Here is a 17,373-nt window from a genome sequence, read left to right as displayed (position 1 = left end):
ATGGAGGCCCGGCCGGAGAGCCCGGCTGGGCTCCGCCCCCTGGGCCTGGGGCGCCGCGGGGTCCTAATGCGAGCGCGGAGGGACACGCGTGCCCGTGGGAGCGCGGTGAGGAAGGACACGGGTGTCCCTTGGGAGGGCGGTGGGGGAGGACACGGGTGTCCGTGGGAGGGCAGTGCGGAGGGACACGGGTGTCCATGGGGGGGGGGTGGGGGGACGACACCCCCACGCCCCCAGGCCCATCTGTCCCTCTGTCTGTCCCGAGTCTGCCGGTCGCCCAACTGGCCCACCAGCTGCGGGACAGCGATGCCATGGCCCCCTGCCCACTCGGGCCTCTGGCAGCTCTGGTTCAGCGGCCGGTGGCAGCTCCACATGTCTCAGCACCTGTGGCGGGTCCCCAGCTGGGAGAGGCCGTTGACACAGCACCCCAGCACAAGAGCAGGGTCCCCGTCCCAGCATGCTGGTGACCCCGAGCTGCCCCCCACGGTGACCCTGTCCCATGCTGGTGGCACGGCGCTGGAGGAGGCATTGGTGGGGCAGGGGTAGGAGCAAAGCGTGGCCCAGCACCAGCTCCAGGAGAACCTGTGCATCCTCAGAGCCACATCATCAGGATGATGACCACGGGTGACAGCACTGTGCTGCGGCTGGTGCTGGTGCTGGCAGTGCCGGTTCCATTGGTGGTGCCAGTGGTGGTGCCGATATCTGTGCCGGTGCAATTTCTGGCACCAGTGCTACTTCCTGTGCCAGTGGTGGTGCCAACACTGGAGCCAGTGCCAGTACCAGTGCTGTGGTGTTGCTGATGCCATCACCGGTGCTGGTGGAGCTGGTGCCCACTCCCAAAGGGGTGGAGGGAGGTGGGCAAGGAGCCCAGGGCAGAGGAGCTGGGGAGGTCCCATGGGATGCTGGGTGGACCCTGCCGTGGCTCGTCCCTGGTGCCAGGGGCTGCCAAGTACTGCAAACTGCTGCAGACCCTCCAGCCCCCGATGATGATCATGGATGAGGCCATGGAGATCCTGGAGGCACACATCCTGGCCCACCTCAGCACCTCAGCCTTGCTGGGGACTGGCAGCAGGTACGGCATCTCAGCCCCACGCCCCAGGGCCCGACACAGCCTCGTGTGGCAAGTGGCTCTGATTATTCCACTTCTTGTGGAAGTCCCACTGATTAAACCACCGTTCTCATCTTTTTCCTCCTCAAAGACCTTCTAACGAGGCTGACCATGTTTATGAACACTGGCAGTATTAATTTTCTCCCTCCCCACTTTAAGGGCCGCTCATCCTGGCTGCATTGTCACCTCGGCCGGTGGCATCCCTTCCACACAGGGGTTTGGCATCCCCCCCCGAAGACAGGCACTGCCCACACCACCGGTACCTGGAGAGCGGCTCCACTGGGAGCCGGCACACCAACCACAAACCATCCCCATTGACAACGCAGCAGCCTTGACAATAACGTTGGGGCTCACAGGACATGGAAAAGCTGCTGCTGGAGGGGCCTTGGGGGAGCCAGCTCACCTCCAAAGCATTCCGGCATCCCAGTCATCGCCCAAATACCTCAAGATTCAAGTGTATGGCAAAATTGGGGTCTGCAGCCGCTGCCTGATCCACTGGTGTTGCCAACCAGAGCCTGGCTGTCAGGAGGCGCCAGCAAGGAAAGAGCCTTCACCGCTGGATGCTTTATTATGAATAAAAGGGTTCTTTTAGCATCAAAACCACGCTGGAAGAGCCCTAAATAAGGGAGTCAGGGCAGCAGGAGCAGCCCTGGCTGCTTTTCCAAGTGGCTGTCAGTGGTGGAGAGGGACATGCCTCCCCCAGGCACCGGCAAAGTGCACACGGCTGCCAGGGTAAGATCTGGCAGGGTCCGTCCTTCTCCAGACCCCTCAGCTGCCTGCAGCCGGGCAGGCCAGGCAGCATGTGCATTGGCACCGGGGGTCTCGGCGCCCAGCCCAGCAACCTGCAGTGGCTCCGACAGCCCTGGTGCTGGTGCAAAGCCCCTCACCCCCCGCTGCTGCACTGTGCTGTGCCGTGCCATACCAGCAGCAGGACATGGTCAGTGCGTGAACCACTGCGCATCTCTGGAGAGAGCTGAGCACACACGTGTGAACAGCCTGTGATGCACAGAGACCCCCAGGAAAAGCCCACTACTCACCAGCCCCTCAGGAGAAGTCCACTGCCTGCCAACACCCCAGGAAAATGCCGCCTCCCCCAAGCCCCCTAGAAGCCCACCAGCTCTCCGGGACAAGCATACCAGTCCCCCAGGAGAAGCCCACCGCCCCCCAGGAGAAGCCCACTGCTCACCAGCCCCACAGGAGAAGCCTACTGCCTGCCAACCCTCCAGGAGATGTTCACCACCCCAAAGTCCCTCAGGAGAAGCCCACCACCTGCAAGCCCACCAGGAGAAGCCCACTGCCTGCCAGCCCCCCGGGAGATGCCCACCACCCCCAAGCCCTGCTGGAACCAGCGATCCAGCAGGGAGGTCCAGCCCCAGCCCTGGCTCCTACCTTTGTCTGGAGGAGCAGTGGGACCACTGGGGGCTCCTGCTCCCCTCCCACACCCCTCGGGGGGACGGGCAGAGCTGCAGCCCCTGCCCTGGGGCCACCCAGAGCCCAGCTTGCCAGCCACACGACGGGGGCCCTGCCCGATGGGACGCCCGTTGCTGCGGTGGGTTTACCAGGTCGCCCTGACAGCTGCTCCCACCAGAGGGAAAACCGGGGGACAAGGAAACCAGGCAGGATCGCAGGCCAGCGGCCCCGGCATCCCTGTGGAAGCCCCCACTCGTCAGGGACTTGCTGATCACCAGGGTCCCAGAATGAAGTAATTCGGCAATGTGTCCTGCTCTGGGAAATCTGTTTCTCTGGGTAGCAGGGAGGTGGGTTTCAATGGTGTCAGCCACGCACCAATCCCCTCGTGCCAGGTTCGCCGGAGCCCAGGCTGCTCCTGCCCACTGCCTCCACATCCATCCCTCTTGTCCTTGAGCTGGGTCCTGGGCTTGCTGGAGCTGTGCTGGAGCTCTGCTAAACCCAAATCCACACCACTGAGGGCTGGGAAGAGCCCCCAGCCCCAACTCGCCCGTGCCGTGCCGGTGTGCTGAGAGCTGCTGAAGGATGCCGGTGCAGGCAAGTCTCTGGCAATGAAGGAACGTTGTCCCTGGGGCAGACGATGAAATCGCTGCTGGGAATGATGGCTGTACACACAAGTGGCACTCGGGCAGAGCCCTGATGTGGATGCAGCTGCCTCAGCTGCTCCCTGCATCCTGCACCGGCCCTGCCCCAGGCTGTGCCCAGGCTTTGGGGCACGCCGGAGCTCCCTGTGCTCATTAGAGCAGCTGTGCTTCACTAGCTATGACCTTCCAAAGCCAGACTTCTGCTCTGCTTCCAGGTGGCTCTGCCGCTTCGACACTTGCACTGCCAGCGCGAGATGTGAAGGGTTTGCACTACAGGGCTGCATCGAACATCCCCTGGGTACCCGAAGCTCCAGCGCTTCCTGAACCACAGCCCGAGTGATGCACCAGCAACCAGCCTCTGTCTGCCCGCTAACAGCTCGTTAGCGTCCCGCTTTAATGAGAGGTTAAACACCAGTCTTCCTCTCCACATAGGGTGAGCCCACGGCACAAGCCTCACACCCCAGAGTAATGGTCGCCTCGGTTCCTCCTCGGATGGAGGTAGCAAAGACGTGGCAGTTGTGGGGAAAAATCTTGCCAGAGGCTGGTTAATACCAAAAAAATTGATGTTTCAGGTTGGAGGTCTCTGACATCTGACGGCACCAGCCTGTCTCTGGCCAGCTGCTCCAGTCCCAGCGTTCCCAGTGTGCCATGCACCACAGAGCCGGGATTTCTCGACACAGCATCAACTGGGAACATCACCATGAACTCTGGCTTAAAGATATCCTTTGAAATGAAGGCAGCTCAGCCAAAACCTACAAAATGTCCAGCAAGTGAAGACCCAAAACGCCCCAAACCTGATTCAAGAGAGGATAAAGCCATAAGACAGAGGATAAAGTAGTAACTGGAAGTGAAGAGAGACCGAACAGTCAGAGGGAGCCTGCTGCTGCTGCTGCTTGGGAGAAGGCAGAGGGGGAAGGACACCCTGAAGGAGCACTGAAAGAAATGAGGCGTTTCTAGAAAAAAAACCCAAACCCATCTGCCACACCAGTGGGACAGGACCTCCCTGGTCCACGCCAGGTCACGAGTAGCCAAGTGATGGCTCAAAGATGCGCTGAGCCCCTCCAGCTCTGCGGTCCTTCCCAGGCTGTGCTTGGGGGATGCGCTCTGCTGCACAGCCACATCGAGAGGGCAGGGGGGTCCTGCAGCCAGGGCTGACGACGCTCTGCACCGCACAGAGCCCGTGGCACGAGCCCTGGCATGGCAGAGCCTGCCCTGGTTCAGCCACAGGGTTTCTGTGCCAGGAACGGGTGGGCAGAGCTGCACCGTTGCTCTCTTGGGAGTAAAGCCCCCTCCTCAGTGCCAGTGGAGGCTGGTGGGCTCCCAGCTGCTCCTTTTGGGCTCGATGGGATGGGTGGTGAGGGACAGACACGCTTCCCAGGGAGGGAAAACACCGTTTCTGCTGCCATCACCGCAGGCTTGGTTAGGCAGTGCCTTCCTAATGGTGCCTGAGAACCAGCACAATGCTGCTGGTGCCGCCACAGCCGGTCCAACCAGTGGTATTTAATACTTTAATTAATGAAGGAACACAACGAGTCTGCCTGTTAAGGGCAGGCAGTGCCCAGCCAGCACTGAGCAGAAGCACTAGCTGTGGGGGCATCGGGAGGCTGGGGCAGGACTCACCGGTGGTTCAGCACTGAACAGCTGGAGATGCTGGAAGTGCCCCGGCCGGCCCATGCCCAGCACCCACCAGCAGGCACATGGAGGCAGGGAGCTCCGTGGTGCCACGGAGCCAGGCAGGGCCAGCAGCTACACCAGGGATGCAACTCAGGCTGTCCCAGAGACCCTCCCGGCTCCAGGGCCACAATGGCCAGGGCAGGCAGCTGGCTGGGGCAATAGGGGACACGTGGCACGCCAAGCAGCTGTGGTCACAGCCTCAGGCAGGTCCTGGGGGGCTCTGGGCACTCCCTGTGCAACACCCGCAAGATGAAGGGCCAGCAGCACCCCCAGAGAGAGGCAGTGGCGACCTGGGGGAGACTGAGAGCCCTGGGAGCCCCTGGCGCCTGCGCAGTGGCATGCTGGGCACAGCATACCCCCAGTTCTGTGCCTGTGTCCCTGTGGGGGCTGCTCAGTGCCAGGCTGGAGCCCAGGTCACACCCCATCCCCTAATACTTCCTGCAGCCTGATGCCATCCCCAATGGCTGCAGCAGGACAGGCTCCCCCCACGCAGGGTCCCCGAAGGAAGTGGTGGCGAATGACAGAAAAACTTTATTGGTGTAACGATACATTGCTATGCTGTGAAGTCCAAGTTCCCTGACAGGGGGCAAATGGGGCAGGCAGCCACAGCGGCACGCTAGTAGAGGGGCGAACGACAGCAGAGAGAGGACTGGGCCAAACCCCTTGCCAGGTGGCAGCTGGGTCTAGGGCTCAGGTCCATCCTGACAAGCAACAAGGAAATAAACTCCCAACTTAAAAGCAAGCTTTGGAGGAGTTACAGCAAGGGAGGAGCCAGGGAGAGCCGCCATCAGTAACACCATGCTGCTGCTGGCACCCAGCTCTGTGTGCTTGGCACCAGCGGAAGGAGTGGGGGTACCTGTCTGTCTGTCTGCCTGCCCACCCTCTGCACCCCAAGGCCCTGCCTTGCTCTGCCGGCAGCTGGAGCCCCCCCCCCCAGCAAAGCCCTCCAGCTTTGGGGCACCCACTCCCCCTCCCCAGCCAGCCTCTTCTAAGCTGCTCGGCCCCCAGTGGGAGGGAGGAGGGGGATCCCCCCCAAGGCACACCCAGACAGAGGGGCAGGGGTTGCACGGGCAGCCACAGGTGGGGTGAGAACCTGTGGCAGCGGCGCTGCCCCATGCAGGCTCCTCTTGGGGGGTGGGGTGTGTTTTGAGGCAGCTCAGATGCTGCGGCAGTCACTGCCCCTTGTTTGTGCGTGCTCAGCTGAGCTCTCCCTGCCCTGCCCTGGCACCCGCTGAAATACAGAGCGGGGGGAACTGCGTCCCCCAAAACTCCAGGTGCCTGGGCAGAGCAGGGGGCTGACCCCCACAGCAGCAGGATGAGGGGGACAGAGAGAATGGGGGGACATGGGGCTGAACTGGAGGGCGGGTGGGAGCGGCAGCACCCGGCTCCCGCCACGGCCTGAGCTCACCCCCAACACAAAACCAGATACCGCAGCCCCCAGCAAGGGCTGAGCTGGGCCCCAGCGCAGTGGCTGCTGCCCTGTCATGCTCTGGCCTCCACACTACCAAAAGTCAGGTGTGGTTTAAAAAAACCAAAACCCCAAAGAAAATCATGGGAGGTGCAGGCTGAGGTGCCTGGTCTGACATTCACCCGCCAGGCTGCTTGGTGGGAGCCCCCTGCACAGGAGCAGTGCAGGGCGCTGGCACCACCCAGCAAAGATAAAAAAACAACCAATCAACCAAACCAAAACATCAGAGAAAATCACAGGGGGAGGGCAAGAGCAAAGCAAACCTCTTTGAAACAAATGGACTCTTCCCCGGGCAAGGAACCGAGGACAGTTTGTGGGGAGTTTAACAACACTGCTTCTGGAGGAGGCTGAGCAGAGGTGTCCCTCTGCTGCTGCTGGTGCTGTGGACGGATGGCGTTTGCTGGGTCACAACCAGTATGGAAAAGTGCTTGAGGGAAATCCAGCCCAGCTTCAGCGCCACGAGGAGTTTGCAGGTCAGTGCAGCCAACGAGATCAGCAATAAAGTGCAGCAAAGCTTCTTGGAGCTCCCACACAGCTGTCCGGCAAGCCCCGGCTCGTGCCGCAGCAGCCGCGAGCGAGGGGAAAGGGGAGGTTGGCCGGCAGCACCAGAGCGAGGGGACGTATCTTCAGCCAGGACGCCGCAGCTGCTTTCAGTCTGTCGTGCTCCAAGATGCCTGGGGTACTCCAGTGTATGTGTCGGGCAGAGCAACGCTGCAGCTGCTGGGCAAGGGCAGTTCGGGAGCTCGAGGCTGCCTTGTCCACGGGACGCAGGCAGAAGGGCGGTTCGGCAGGGCTGCCAGGCACCTGGGAGCGGTTCTGGAAACTCACATGCAAATAACTTGCAACCTGTAACCAAACACACAGGTGTTACCGTTCCATGGCCATGCTGAGGCAGAGGGAGGCAGAGCAAGAGCGGGGGGCACAGCAGGAGCAGCATTGCTGCTCCACCTGAGAGCAGCTTGGCCCCACTGAGCTCTCAGCCAGGCTCCTGAGGCAGCGGAGCAGACTTCAGGCCCAGAGGGCCGGGCCCGTGAACCGGAGCCTCTCTCCCCTTGGAGTGGGAGCCAGCACACCATGCCAAGCCGAAGCACCAAGCTCACACACCTGTCCTCCTCGATGCTGCCGCTCTCGGTGTCGCCAGCGTCCCTGTTCTCCGTGTCCCCTTCACCAAGATCCATGTCCAGCTCATTGCCAGCTTCCGAGCGCGTGTATGCATACCCACTAAAGGGAAAAGGGCAGCACGACGTAAGTGCCCGGCTGGCACCCCTCCGCGTCAGTGCATCCACAAGGGAGATCCCACTCCTCTCTCCAGCGGGCTTATGTCCCTGCCCAGAGCCCCCTCTGCATCCAAATCAAGCCCACGGGAAAGAGGGGCTGGCTGCAGGCAGTGCCCCTCGAGGGGTTCCTCCCCCCCTTACTTGCCCCTCTGTACAGCAGCCAGGTGAAGGCCACCCATTTCGAGGGACCATGGCTCCCACTGACTTGCTCTTTGGTGATACGTAGCGGGGGAGGATGGAGGGAACTGGGCTCTGGTTGAGCTCCGTTCACCCTGGCCAACCCCGCACGCCGGCAGTGGTGCCAGGGCAGCACCGGAACAGCAGTTCCCAATGTGCCCAGCTCGGTGCCAGCGGTTCCTCCCTGGCAGTGACACTGCTTACCAACAGGCAAGACAATTCCTTTTTTAAGGTGACTTCAGGGATGTCACATGGCCTGACCTGATGGAACGACAGGTGAAAAAGACAATCCTCTTCAGTCTTTTGTTGTAAAAGAAGTAGTTGAAGGACCAGAGGCTGCCATCCTCTCCAAAGGGGTCCGAATCCAGGTCAGGGTTGTAGCTGCAACAGCAAGCAGAGGCATGAGAAACACTGTGCCATACTCTGCGCACAGTGCCAGCCCGGTTCTCACCCCAGCTGCACACTGGAGGGAGGAAAGGGGGAAACGGGGTGAGCTCAGAGCTGCCCCAGTGGGCAGAGAGCAGGTAGGAGTGAGTCAGTGTCCTCAGAGCCAGGCAGCAGCAGCTGGCCAGCCTGCATGGGTGGCAGGAACCACCCTGGGCCCCCGGGGCTGGCTTTGGAAGGAGGGTGAGACCCAGCCAGCGCAGCTGCTGCCTGAGGCGCAGATTTTCATGGCTATGGTATGTTCTGCGTGGGAGGGGTCAGCAGCAGCCATTTCCCCTCCACGGGCTGGGAGCTGGTGAGCTCTGGTGAGGAGATGCCACCGCCCTCCTCCAGCAGTTGGTTCTCACACACACATACAGGTGGGCACACAAAAACATAACCTTTTATTGAAAAAGAACCCTTTCTCTGCAGGCCATAGCACACATGGAAGGGGCCAGGACCCAGATCCAGGGGTGAGTGCTTGTCCCGTTACCTGTAGATGTCACACTCCGAAAGACAGATCTCCTCGTCGACAGCATCCCACAGGTGTGGCTTCAGGGCATTGAAATCTTCCCGAACCGCAGAGAAGAGGCTGCAGTTGACAGCGTTCACCACCTAGAGAGGCCAAGCAGGGCCCCGTAAGAGGAGTAGAGGAGTTGCTGCCTGCTCTCCTCTCTAACACCTCCCTCCCGTGCTCCACACAGCTCATCCTTCCTGTCCCTCCTCCAGCAAGAGGAGACACCGGAGCCTGACAACAAACCACGGAAGGGGAGAAGCAGGATGGCCAGGCACTGCCGTGCTAGATTCAGGGCCCTGAGGTGGAAGCAAGGAGACAGGCAGCAGGGAAGCAAACAAGGTTGGAGAGGGAAAATCCATCAGAGGATCTCTGGGACACACGTAGCTCAAGTCTCTCCCAGCAAAGTGTGGGGCTTCCTCAAAAGCACCGGGCAGCAGGCTGGGAAGTCCTCTGGCAGGAAGGACTCACCGACACTTCCCTCACCCTTCCTTCCTCCAAATACCTGCCCCAGAAAAGAGCAGCCTAACCCAGGCTGGCATGGAAAACCCTGCTCACAAGAGGCTGTTCCCAAAGGAGAGCAAAGAGCAAGTCTGCTAAAGGAAAACACCCCAGGACAGCTGTTGAAAAACCTCTTCCCGGGAAGGATGAGGACTGCCTCATCCTACTGCTGAAGGAGGAAGCAAGGTATGCCCTGAGAGCAGTTACCCAGCATCACAGCAGCACCATGGGGCTCCCTGGAGAACCGGACACTCCCCCTCCAGCTCCACGTTGCCCTCTCTCCCAGGACAAAGGCAGGTAGCACAGCAGGCCTCCCCGGCAAGGGGAACCCGTCCTGACGCAGGGCGCTTTGCTCACGTACCCAGTTGAGGCTTGGCTCCCGGCTGAACTCGTGGCTCTTGGCAGCGCTGAAGTCGTAGTCAGGGCGGAAGGACTCGTTGAGTGTCGCTATCAGGTAGAAGAGGGTCTTGCGGCTGCACTTGTCACTCAGGGGTCCCTCCTCATCGCCACTCTGACTTTTACTGAGCCTGAGAGGCAGAACGGCAGGGTTAGCGGCATCATCAGCACAGCCTGGGCCAACACAGAACACGAGCCAGCAGTTGCCCAGGTGGCCAAGGAGGCCAACCGCATCTTAGCCTGTATCAGAAACAGCGTGACCAGCAGGACCAGGCAGCGATCGCCCCCCTGTACTCGGTGCTGGTGGGGCCGCACCTCGAATCCTGGGTTCAGTCTTGGGCCCCTGACTCCAAGGGGGATGTAGAGGGGCTGGAGCGTGTCCAGAGATGGGCAACGGAGCTGGTAAAGGGGCTGGAGCACGAGTCTGATGACGGGCATCTGGGGGAACCGAGGGTGCTCAGCCTGGAGAAGAGGAGGCTTGGGGGGACCTGATCGCTCCCTACAACTACCTGACAGGGGGCTGTAACGAAGTGGAGTCAGTTTCTTCTCCCAAGTACCAAGCTACAACACAAGAGGAAACGACCTCAAGTCGTGCCAGGGGAGGTTTAGATTGGGTACTGGGAAAAGTTCCTTCACCGAAAGGGTCGTCCAACACTGGAACAGGCTGCCCAGGGAGATGGTGGAGCCACCATCCCTGGAGGTGTTTAAAAACTGTAGATGCTGTGTTTGGGGACACGGTTTAGCAGTGGGCTTGGCAGTGCTGGGTTAACATTTGGACTCGATATTCGTAGAGGTCTTTCCCAACCCAAACAATTGCATGATTCTATGAACAAGCAGAGCCGCCAGCCCAGGGCCACAGAAACAATGCCAGCTACCAACACTGAGCTCATTCCCTCAATGTGTCCCACCCCCCCCGTCCGCAGACATACTGCTGCCTGTGGCACAAAGCACGGCAGGCAAACCCCCCAAGCCCGTGGTACCTGCTGGGGCTGATCCCCGTGGTCTGAGGAGGCGACAGGGCCTCCAGGACATGCGGCTGGCCCTCCTGGCAGAACTGCTTGAACATGTGTTTGTCATCGCCAGCCATCTTGCACGAGTAGCTCTCAATCCTGCAGAGACACACAGCACAGCACCTGAGGCCAGCCCAGCAGCGGCGGGACCTGGCCAGCAGCACCACAAAGGTCCCGGCCCAGCACCGTGTTGGTGGCAGGGACTCAGATGAGGCAGCCAGCATGGCGAAAGCATCTCCAGTCCCCAGGAGCGACCTTCGCCATGCCATCTGGTCTTAGCTCTGCGTAAGGCAACCAGGGCTGCCATGAACCCATTTATTTACACGTATGTATGTATGTTTGCACGCATGGAGATGCAGTTTAATTCCAGGGAGGCACAGAAGAGGCTGGCTGAGCCGAACTGCTCTTCCAGGGATATCAGAGCCATCCCAACAAGTCCCACTTTGCAGCTTACCTCGCTGCTAGCACGGGAATGTCAGAAGAGAAAGGCAGAAAGAGTGCCTCACCGCTGTGGTGTCCTGTCTCAGCACAGCAAGCCAGATCAATGCCAGCAGTAAGCCCAAAAAGGATTCCCTCAGCCAGGAACAAAAATAGGTCCAGAGCTGGCGAAGGACCAACTCCCCTGCAGCCGGCCCGGCAGGAGCTCTCACTGTCACCCTGAGCTGAGACAACTGCCAGCTCCTGAGCGTCGGTGCATGCAGAGTGGCCAAAGGACCCTATCAGAAGTACCTGGAAAGTTTTTCTGACTGGTGGTCCCATTGCCCAGAGCTCCAATGGAAGAATAATTGTAGATGAAAAATGGGATGTGAGCCGGCAACGTGCGCTCACAGCCCAGAAACCCAACCGGCTCCTGGGCTGCACCCCGAGCAGCGTGGCTGGCAGGGCAAGGGAGGGGATTCTGCCCCTCTGCTCCGCTCTGGGGAGACCCCCCGGAGCACTGCGCCCAGCTCGGGGGTCCCCAGCACAAGCCAGGCAGGGACCTGCTGGAGCGGGGCCGGGGGAGGGACACAGAGCTGGTCCGAGGGCTGGAAGCCCTCTGCTGCGGGGAAAGGCTGGGAGAGCTGGGGGGGCTCAGCCCGGAGCAGAGGAGGCTGCGGGGAGACCTGGCTGCGGCCACTCGGTGCCTACAGGGGCTGTAGGAAGGTGGGGACGGGCTTTTTAGCAGGGCCTGGGGCGACAGGACCTGGGGGGCGGCTTTGCACTGAAAGGGGGAGATGTAGGGTGGACACAAGGAAGAAATTTGTTACGCTGAGGGCGGTGAGGTGCTGGCACAGGCTGCCTGGAGCAGGGGTCGATGCCCCATCCCTGGAAACATTCAGGGCCTGGCTGGACGGGGCTGAGAGCAACCTGGTCTGGTGGGAGGTGTCCCTGTCTGTGGCAGGGGGCTACATGATCTTCAAAGGTTCCTTCCCACCCAACCCATCCTGTAATTGCATGATTCTAACAACAAACTATGAAAAAGCACTCTGGTCTCCCCCAAGGCGATCAGCTTTTCTGAACCTAGCCTGTGGTGGCCCAGCAGAAGCTGAGGGACAAGACAACACCACAGACTGCTGGGCAGCTGAGGACCTGTCCAGACATGACACCCACAATTCAAGCAGAAAGCTCCTTCCAGATTTGCAGCTGATTGGGCTGCTCATTGACCGGCAAGGAAGTTCCTTAAATCATCCCAACACCACTCCTCCCTGGAGTTCCTCAGGAGGCTGCTTGAAGGTCAGCAGGACCCAGACAGAAGACCGAGGACTGCAGGAAGAAGCTCCTCAAAGCCACCAGACCCACCAGCACCAGATGTGGACCATTCCCCATCCTCCATTTTAAGAGGAGACGCCACTCAGCATTTAAGCAGCAATCTCATGGGAAGAGCACTGAAACAACTGAGGGAAAGAGGTGGCAACCGCAGACCATGAGGCATCAATCGCCCTTCCTGTCCACCTCGGCACCCGCGTCCCTCATAAGCAAAGCAAAGAGAAATGACCATGTTCAGCCAGTCTGCATTTGCACCCAGAAAACCTGCAGGACCAGCAGCCTCAGGCACGAGAGCCCCCAGAACCTCTGTCACCACATAGCCCTGTAACACAGCATCACCTCCGCAGCTGAGCTGTGTAATGAGCTGCAAGGCCTCGGGGCAGAGGCTTGCCATGCCTGCTCTGCGCGAGCCTCCCCCAGGCGCCTGCAGCTTTCCCTTACATCGTTTGGCCATGGGAGTGCTTCTCCACATGACCAAGTGCCTGCAGTTGAGCTTTCTACCGCATTCTGGGTCCGTGAGGACTCACCACCACCGTAGGCAGAGTGACAGGCAACTGCTATGTGCAAAACGGAACATTCAGGGCTCTTGGTGTAAGGGCATAGAGGAACTCTGTGTATGGCAGCCTGGAGCGGGGGAGGCATGGCGTGGAGAAGCACAGGCAGCTGTGGTACGAGACAGGACACAGGCTGGCACAGGAGGAAGCTAGGAGCAGCTCACCAGTGGTCAGCTAGAGAAACTGAGATCTGGGCTGGGACAAAACTGGTTTTAGGGGCAGCAAAGGGGACAAAAGAATAGTTTTACACATACAAAAAAGGCACCATGTGGAGTACATTCAGCTCTAACAGAGAGCTGTGGACCAAGGAAGAACGAAGGTGTCAAAGCGTGTTAGCAAACCTATAAAAATGACACCACGTGGACTACAGCGAGGAAGGAGAAATCACCAACGTGAACATTATCTTCTTCCCAGGAAAGGACATGGATGCTGACAGCTCACCCATTACCCTCCCCAGCAGAATTAAGCCACTGACTTTAAGAGCAGCAGGAGGGGAGCATTATCTCAGAAAAAGGGACTGAAATGAAGAAGCGCATGTGCGTGTTACAATTAAATTGTGTTATTACTATTGCTGAGGCTTTTTCTGTACAGGAGTACCCTGACGGCATTATCGTTTGTTCTCTCTAGTAACTAATGTAGACTAATAACAGTCCTTGATTAAGAATGAGTAAGAAGATTACCAATTAATTTCAATTACACCAATAAGTTGGTTTTATACGTACAAGGTGTGTCTCCTTTTTGGCTGTAACCACCGCTTGGGCTCTCACACCTCGCGTCTCGTCCCGTCACACCTCACACCACATTTGGGGGCCAGGCGTGCCCCACACAGCCCTCGTCCCAGGACCAGATGCCCCCCAGGCTCCTGACTGGGCTGGGGACTAGGCTCTACCAGCGCTCACCTGCCGATGATGTGAGCATCTCCCGTCTCCACTGTCAGCTGGGAGTTTATTGCTTCGAAACTTGAGTTCTCCAACAGCTTCATTGTCTCGACTTCCAGAGCGATTCCCTGTGCAACAGCTGCTGCAAAGTGTGCGTATCCTGCAAAGAAAGAGACCCTCGCAGGTGGGGAAGGAGCAGCCTGGGTTGCACAGCAGGGCTGTGGTTTGGCCAGCCCTGCAGGACCTTGGACTCAATCATCTTAAAGGTTTTTCCAACTGAAACGATTCTACACCCAGAAGGCTGTGCAGAGGCAGCGCACCGGGAAACTCAGGAAGCCCACGCCTCTTCTGGGCCAGGGGAAAAAAAAAAGTGACAATGGCCCGATCAGCACTCATGCCTCCCATCCGATCCCATCCTCTGCACTGCTGCTCCACTTCACCTGCACAAGTAAGAGCAAGCTCAGCCATGGCACTCGCCATGTGCCGGGGGTTCTGCCCACATCACCTCCCACCAGCTCTGCCCACACTGCTTTGGCAGTGCACTCTGCCAGGGAGCTCCCAAACTCCCCTCCTCTCTTTTGAAGGTCACCAGCTTTTTTTTGGGCCGGATTGTTCTCCCTCAAAGTTGGGGAAGGGCACACAGCACTCGCTCTGCTGCAGGCTGGGGGTGACACAGACACCCTGACCAAGCCCCAGGGTGGTCCCCGGCAGCAGGAGCGGGGCAGCCCCTCAGGGAGCTGCTCCTCTTTGGTCTGTCAGGGCCCTCGGCCAAGAGCAGGACCGACACTGGGACTGGTTAACGGCAGCCCCAGTTAACTGGTTAACGGCAGCCTTCAGCTACTATTTCCATGCAGGGCGGCGTTGCCCTGGAGGAACAGGGATGGGCAGATGGCTGGGTGTGAAGGGGGAAAGCGGCCTCCAGCCCCATGATCCCTCCCCAGCTCTCGGCCTCTGCGGGACTGTAACAGGAGAAGCTGTAAACAGGCAGGGAAGTAATGCCAGGACTCTCAGGGAGTGACGCCAGGGCTCTCCAGGAGCAGCAGCCCCTTCCAGGCCATGCGGGCAAGATATGTCCCCACCCCTGTCCTGGGCACCACGATGGGGTCAGAAAAGGAACGACTCCTGGCCCTTTGGTTTCAGGACTGCAGGCGATAAGGGGATGCTGTGTGACTGTGACACCATTACATGACCATGACACCGCTGCGTGAGCGTGATGCTGCTGCATGAGTGCAACACTGACACTGTAGCAGGGCCAGGGATACTCTTACCATGACGTTACCCATTGTTGACTAGACCTGATGATGTGCACTTCAAAGCAGCACTAAAGTGCACACTGTCTCCACCATGCAGCTTCAGCATTTACTGCAACCCCGAGCCACCGATCAGAACAGCCCAAGCCAACGAGGGCTGGCAACCCCTGTGGCAAACCACGCTGTCCTCTCACTGGGAACAGACTTGGGAAGATGGAGAAGGGAAAACTGGGGAAAAAAATGCCAATCTGCAAGGATCAGGCGTAGAAAGCAGAACATTTTCTGGGGCACCCTCCTACCACAAGCACATCTCCCTCCGCTGGCGCAGATACTGGTGCTCAAACACCTCTTTAGCGATGCAAAAGGCAGTGGGTAACTTGAGTGTTGGCAACAAAACAGCAGCCTGGAGCAGTCCCACTGGTCAAGCAAAGCTGCTGCTCTGAAAACCACGAGCCAACAGGTCCCTTGGATGCTGAAACTTGCCCCAGCACCCAACCCCTTGTTCTGCAGCAGAGCTCCCAGCAAGCAGGAGCTGCATGAAGGCAGTGAGCTCTGCTCCTTGCACTCCGTAAAGCTGCTGTCAGCAGAGAAAGGACACAGACACCATGAAATCCAGAGCTGCTGGTGGTTTCCTACCAAAGATTTGCTCTAGGGGGGAAGCTAGGACAATGTGCCAGGCTGTTTTGGAGCGGAGCAGAAGACCTGGCAATGATGAGGTGGGGAAGGACTAACATGAGCCCCTTGGCAAGGAAAAGCTCAGCCTGCTTCCGACACCAGAATACGATGCATTGCTTCATCCACAGCCAGAATTTTATGGGATATAGATTTTCTCTCCCCAGTACAGGCAGAGATGCTAACTTGGGCAGCAGAATAAAAGCACCGTTAACACAAGATGCAGTCAAAAGGTGTTAAATGGGGTGTTCAACCGCACTTTGGCACGGCAACACCCACTGGCATTGAGAGACGGCTCCTTCCTGCTCCACGCAGCACCGGCAGCTGCCGGTGCTGCGTGGAGCAGGAAGGAGCCGTCTCTCAATGCCAGTGGGGCCAAAGGCAGAGAGGTTTGCCGGCTACGGTGCCTATGCCATTCAACACCAGGCAGGTGATGCCTGGCCCTGAAACCACAGCTTGGTTTCCTTCCTCACCCCAGCAGATTTAGCGCATAGCAAACACAACTGAGAACATCCTAGAAGTTGCATAGGGCTAACTGTAGATTTAAACCAGCTTAATCTAAAGGGCTTCAGGTGTCACGGGGTTCATGGCGTGTCTCGGTGCCACTGGGGACCAGGCAGCAGGACCCATAGCAAGCCAGCTCACGTAAAAGCCAGCAGAAGCAGCGCCTTGGTGAGGTAATAGGTGACCTGAAGCACTCAACAGTGAAGGAGGAAAACTCGAAGTGAGTAATTTAGGGTAAGCGAAGTAACCTGCCAATACCAGCTCTCTCCTCTTCAGGATGAAGGCGACCACCCCCTCCCATGACCGGAGGGGTCCAGCCCAGGGCTCTCCCCAGCCCTGGCACCCTCGTGTTACCTGACAGGGAGGCAGGTGCATCGGCGGGGAGCACAAAGGGGACCCTGTCGACGGGGGGAAGGGGAGGAGGAGGAGCAGGAGCGGGGTTTGGGGGAGCTGGCACAGGCAGCACAAACGGGGAAGCGGAGACAGGCCCGGCTGCCAGGAGAGCTGCCCCGAGGGGCCAGAGCGCTCGCTGCCAGCAGCCAGCCTCCCCGCGGAGCCGCCCGTCCTCTCGGGCGGCGGGACGAGAGCCGCCTCCGGCGGGGCAAGGCCCGGGGCCAGGCCCCGGCGCGGCCCTGAAGGTGACAGGGCCCGGCGGGCGGGGACTGGCAGCGCCGTCCCGGCATGCCCCGCGCGGCGGGCCGCCCCCCCGGCGGACTACAGCTCCCAGCATGCCCCGCGCAGCTGCGGAGCTCCTGGGCGCCGCGCGCCGACCGCGATGCACGCTGGGAGCTGTAGTCCTCCCGGGCTCCACCAGGGGATGGGGGGGCGGCGGTGGGAGCGGGCTTACCGGCGCTCCCTGCTCTCGGTCCCGGCGGGGCCTCCTCGCCGTGACAGCTCCTTCAGGCTCGGGGCGTTTGTAAAGGGAGGCGTCTCCGGGGAAAGCTCGAGGAGGGCGCGTGTGCCTCGGCCGCCGTCCGCCGCCTGGCGCCGGACCACCGGGCCTCCGCCCACCTCGACATGTCCCCGGCGGCTCGGGACGCAGCGAGCGGCTGAGCGAGACCTGGGAGTTTCCCTTGGGCGGGCGGGCGGCCGGGCGAGCGAGCGAGCGGCGGACCCTCTCCTCAGGCACCGGACGACAACAAGCGCCGAGACCCCGCCCGCGGCCCGTCCGTC

The 17,373-nt window shown here is 59.9% G+C and overlaps 1 protein-coding gene and 1 long non-coding RNA gene across 3 annotated transcripts; one reads left to right on the top strand and one right to left on the bottom strand.

Annotated features, from left to right (window-relative positions):
- Positions 1–12: 12 nt before the first annotated feature.
- On the top strand, positions 13–6,487 carry LOC121084381. Of its 2 annotated transcripts, XR_005826702.1 has the most exons (3): positions 13–105; positions 263–1,069; positions 1,265–6,487. It is a non-coding gene; the product is annotated as an uncharacterized LOC121084381 (long non-coding RNA). The 2 variants fall into 2 exon arrangements; XR_005826701.1 differs by lacking the exon at positions 13–105 and having other exon boundaries at positions 123–1,069.
- Positions 5,349–17,315, bottom strand: MAF1 (MAF1 homolog, negative regulator of RNA polymerase III). The gene is made up of 8 exons (XM_040585759.1): positions 17,048–17,315; positions 13,796–13,934; positions 10,567–10,695; positions 9,552–9,717; positions 8,669–8,790; positions 8,014–8,133; positions 7,403–7,519; positions 5,349–7,144 (listed from the first exon to the last, which is right to left on the bottom strand). The coding sequence occupies exons 2-8, from the start codon at positions 13,876–13,878 to the stop codon at positions 7,123–7,125; spliced, it is 759 nt and encodes a 252-aa protein (XP_040441693.1). The 5' UTR covers positions 13,879–13,934; positions 17,048–17,315; the 3' UTR covers positions 5,349–7,122.
- Between the last annotated feature and the right edge of the window lie 58 nt (positions 17,316–17,373).

The sequence above is a fragment of the Falco naumanni genome, chromosome 3, assembly GCF_017639655.2.
Source record: "Falco naumanni isolate bFalNau1 chromosome 3, bFalNau1.pat, whole genome shotgun sequence".
Classification (NCBI taxonomy): Eukaryota; Metazoa; Chordata; class Aves; order Falconiformes; family Falconidae; genus Falco; species Falco naumanni.
Note: the sequence above shows the minus strand (reverse complement) of the source record. Positions and strands in the feature narration are given on the sequence as shown.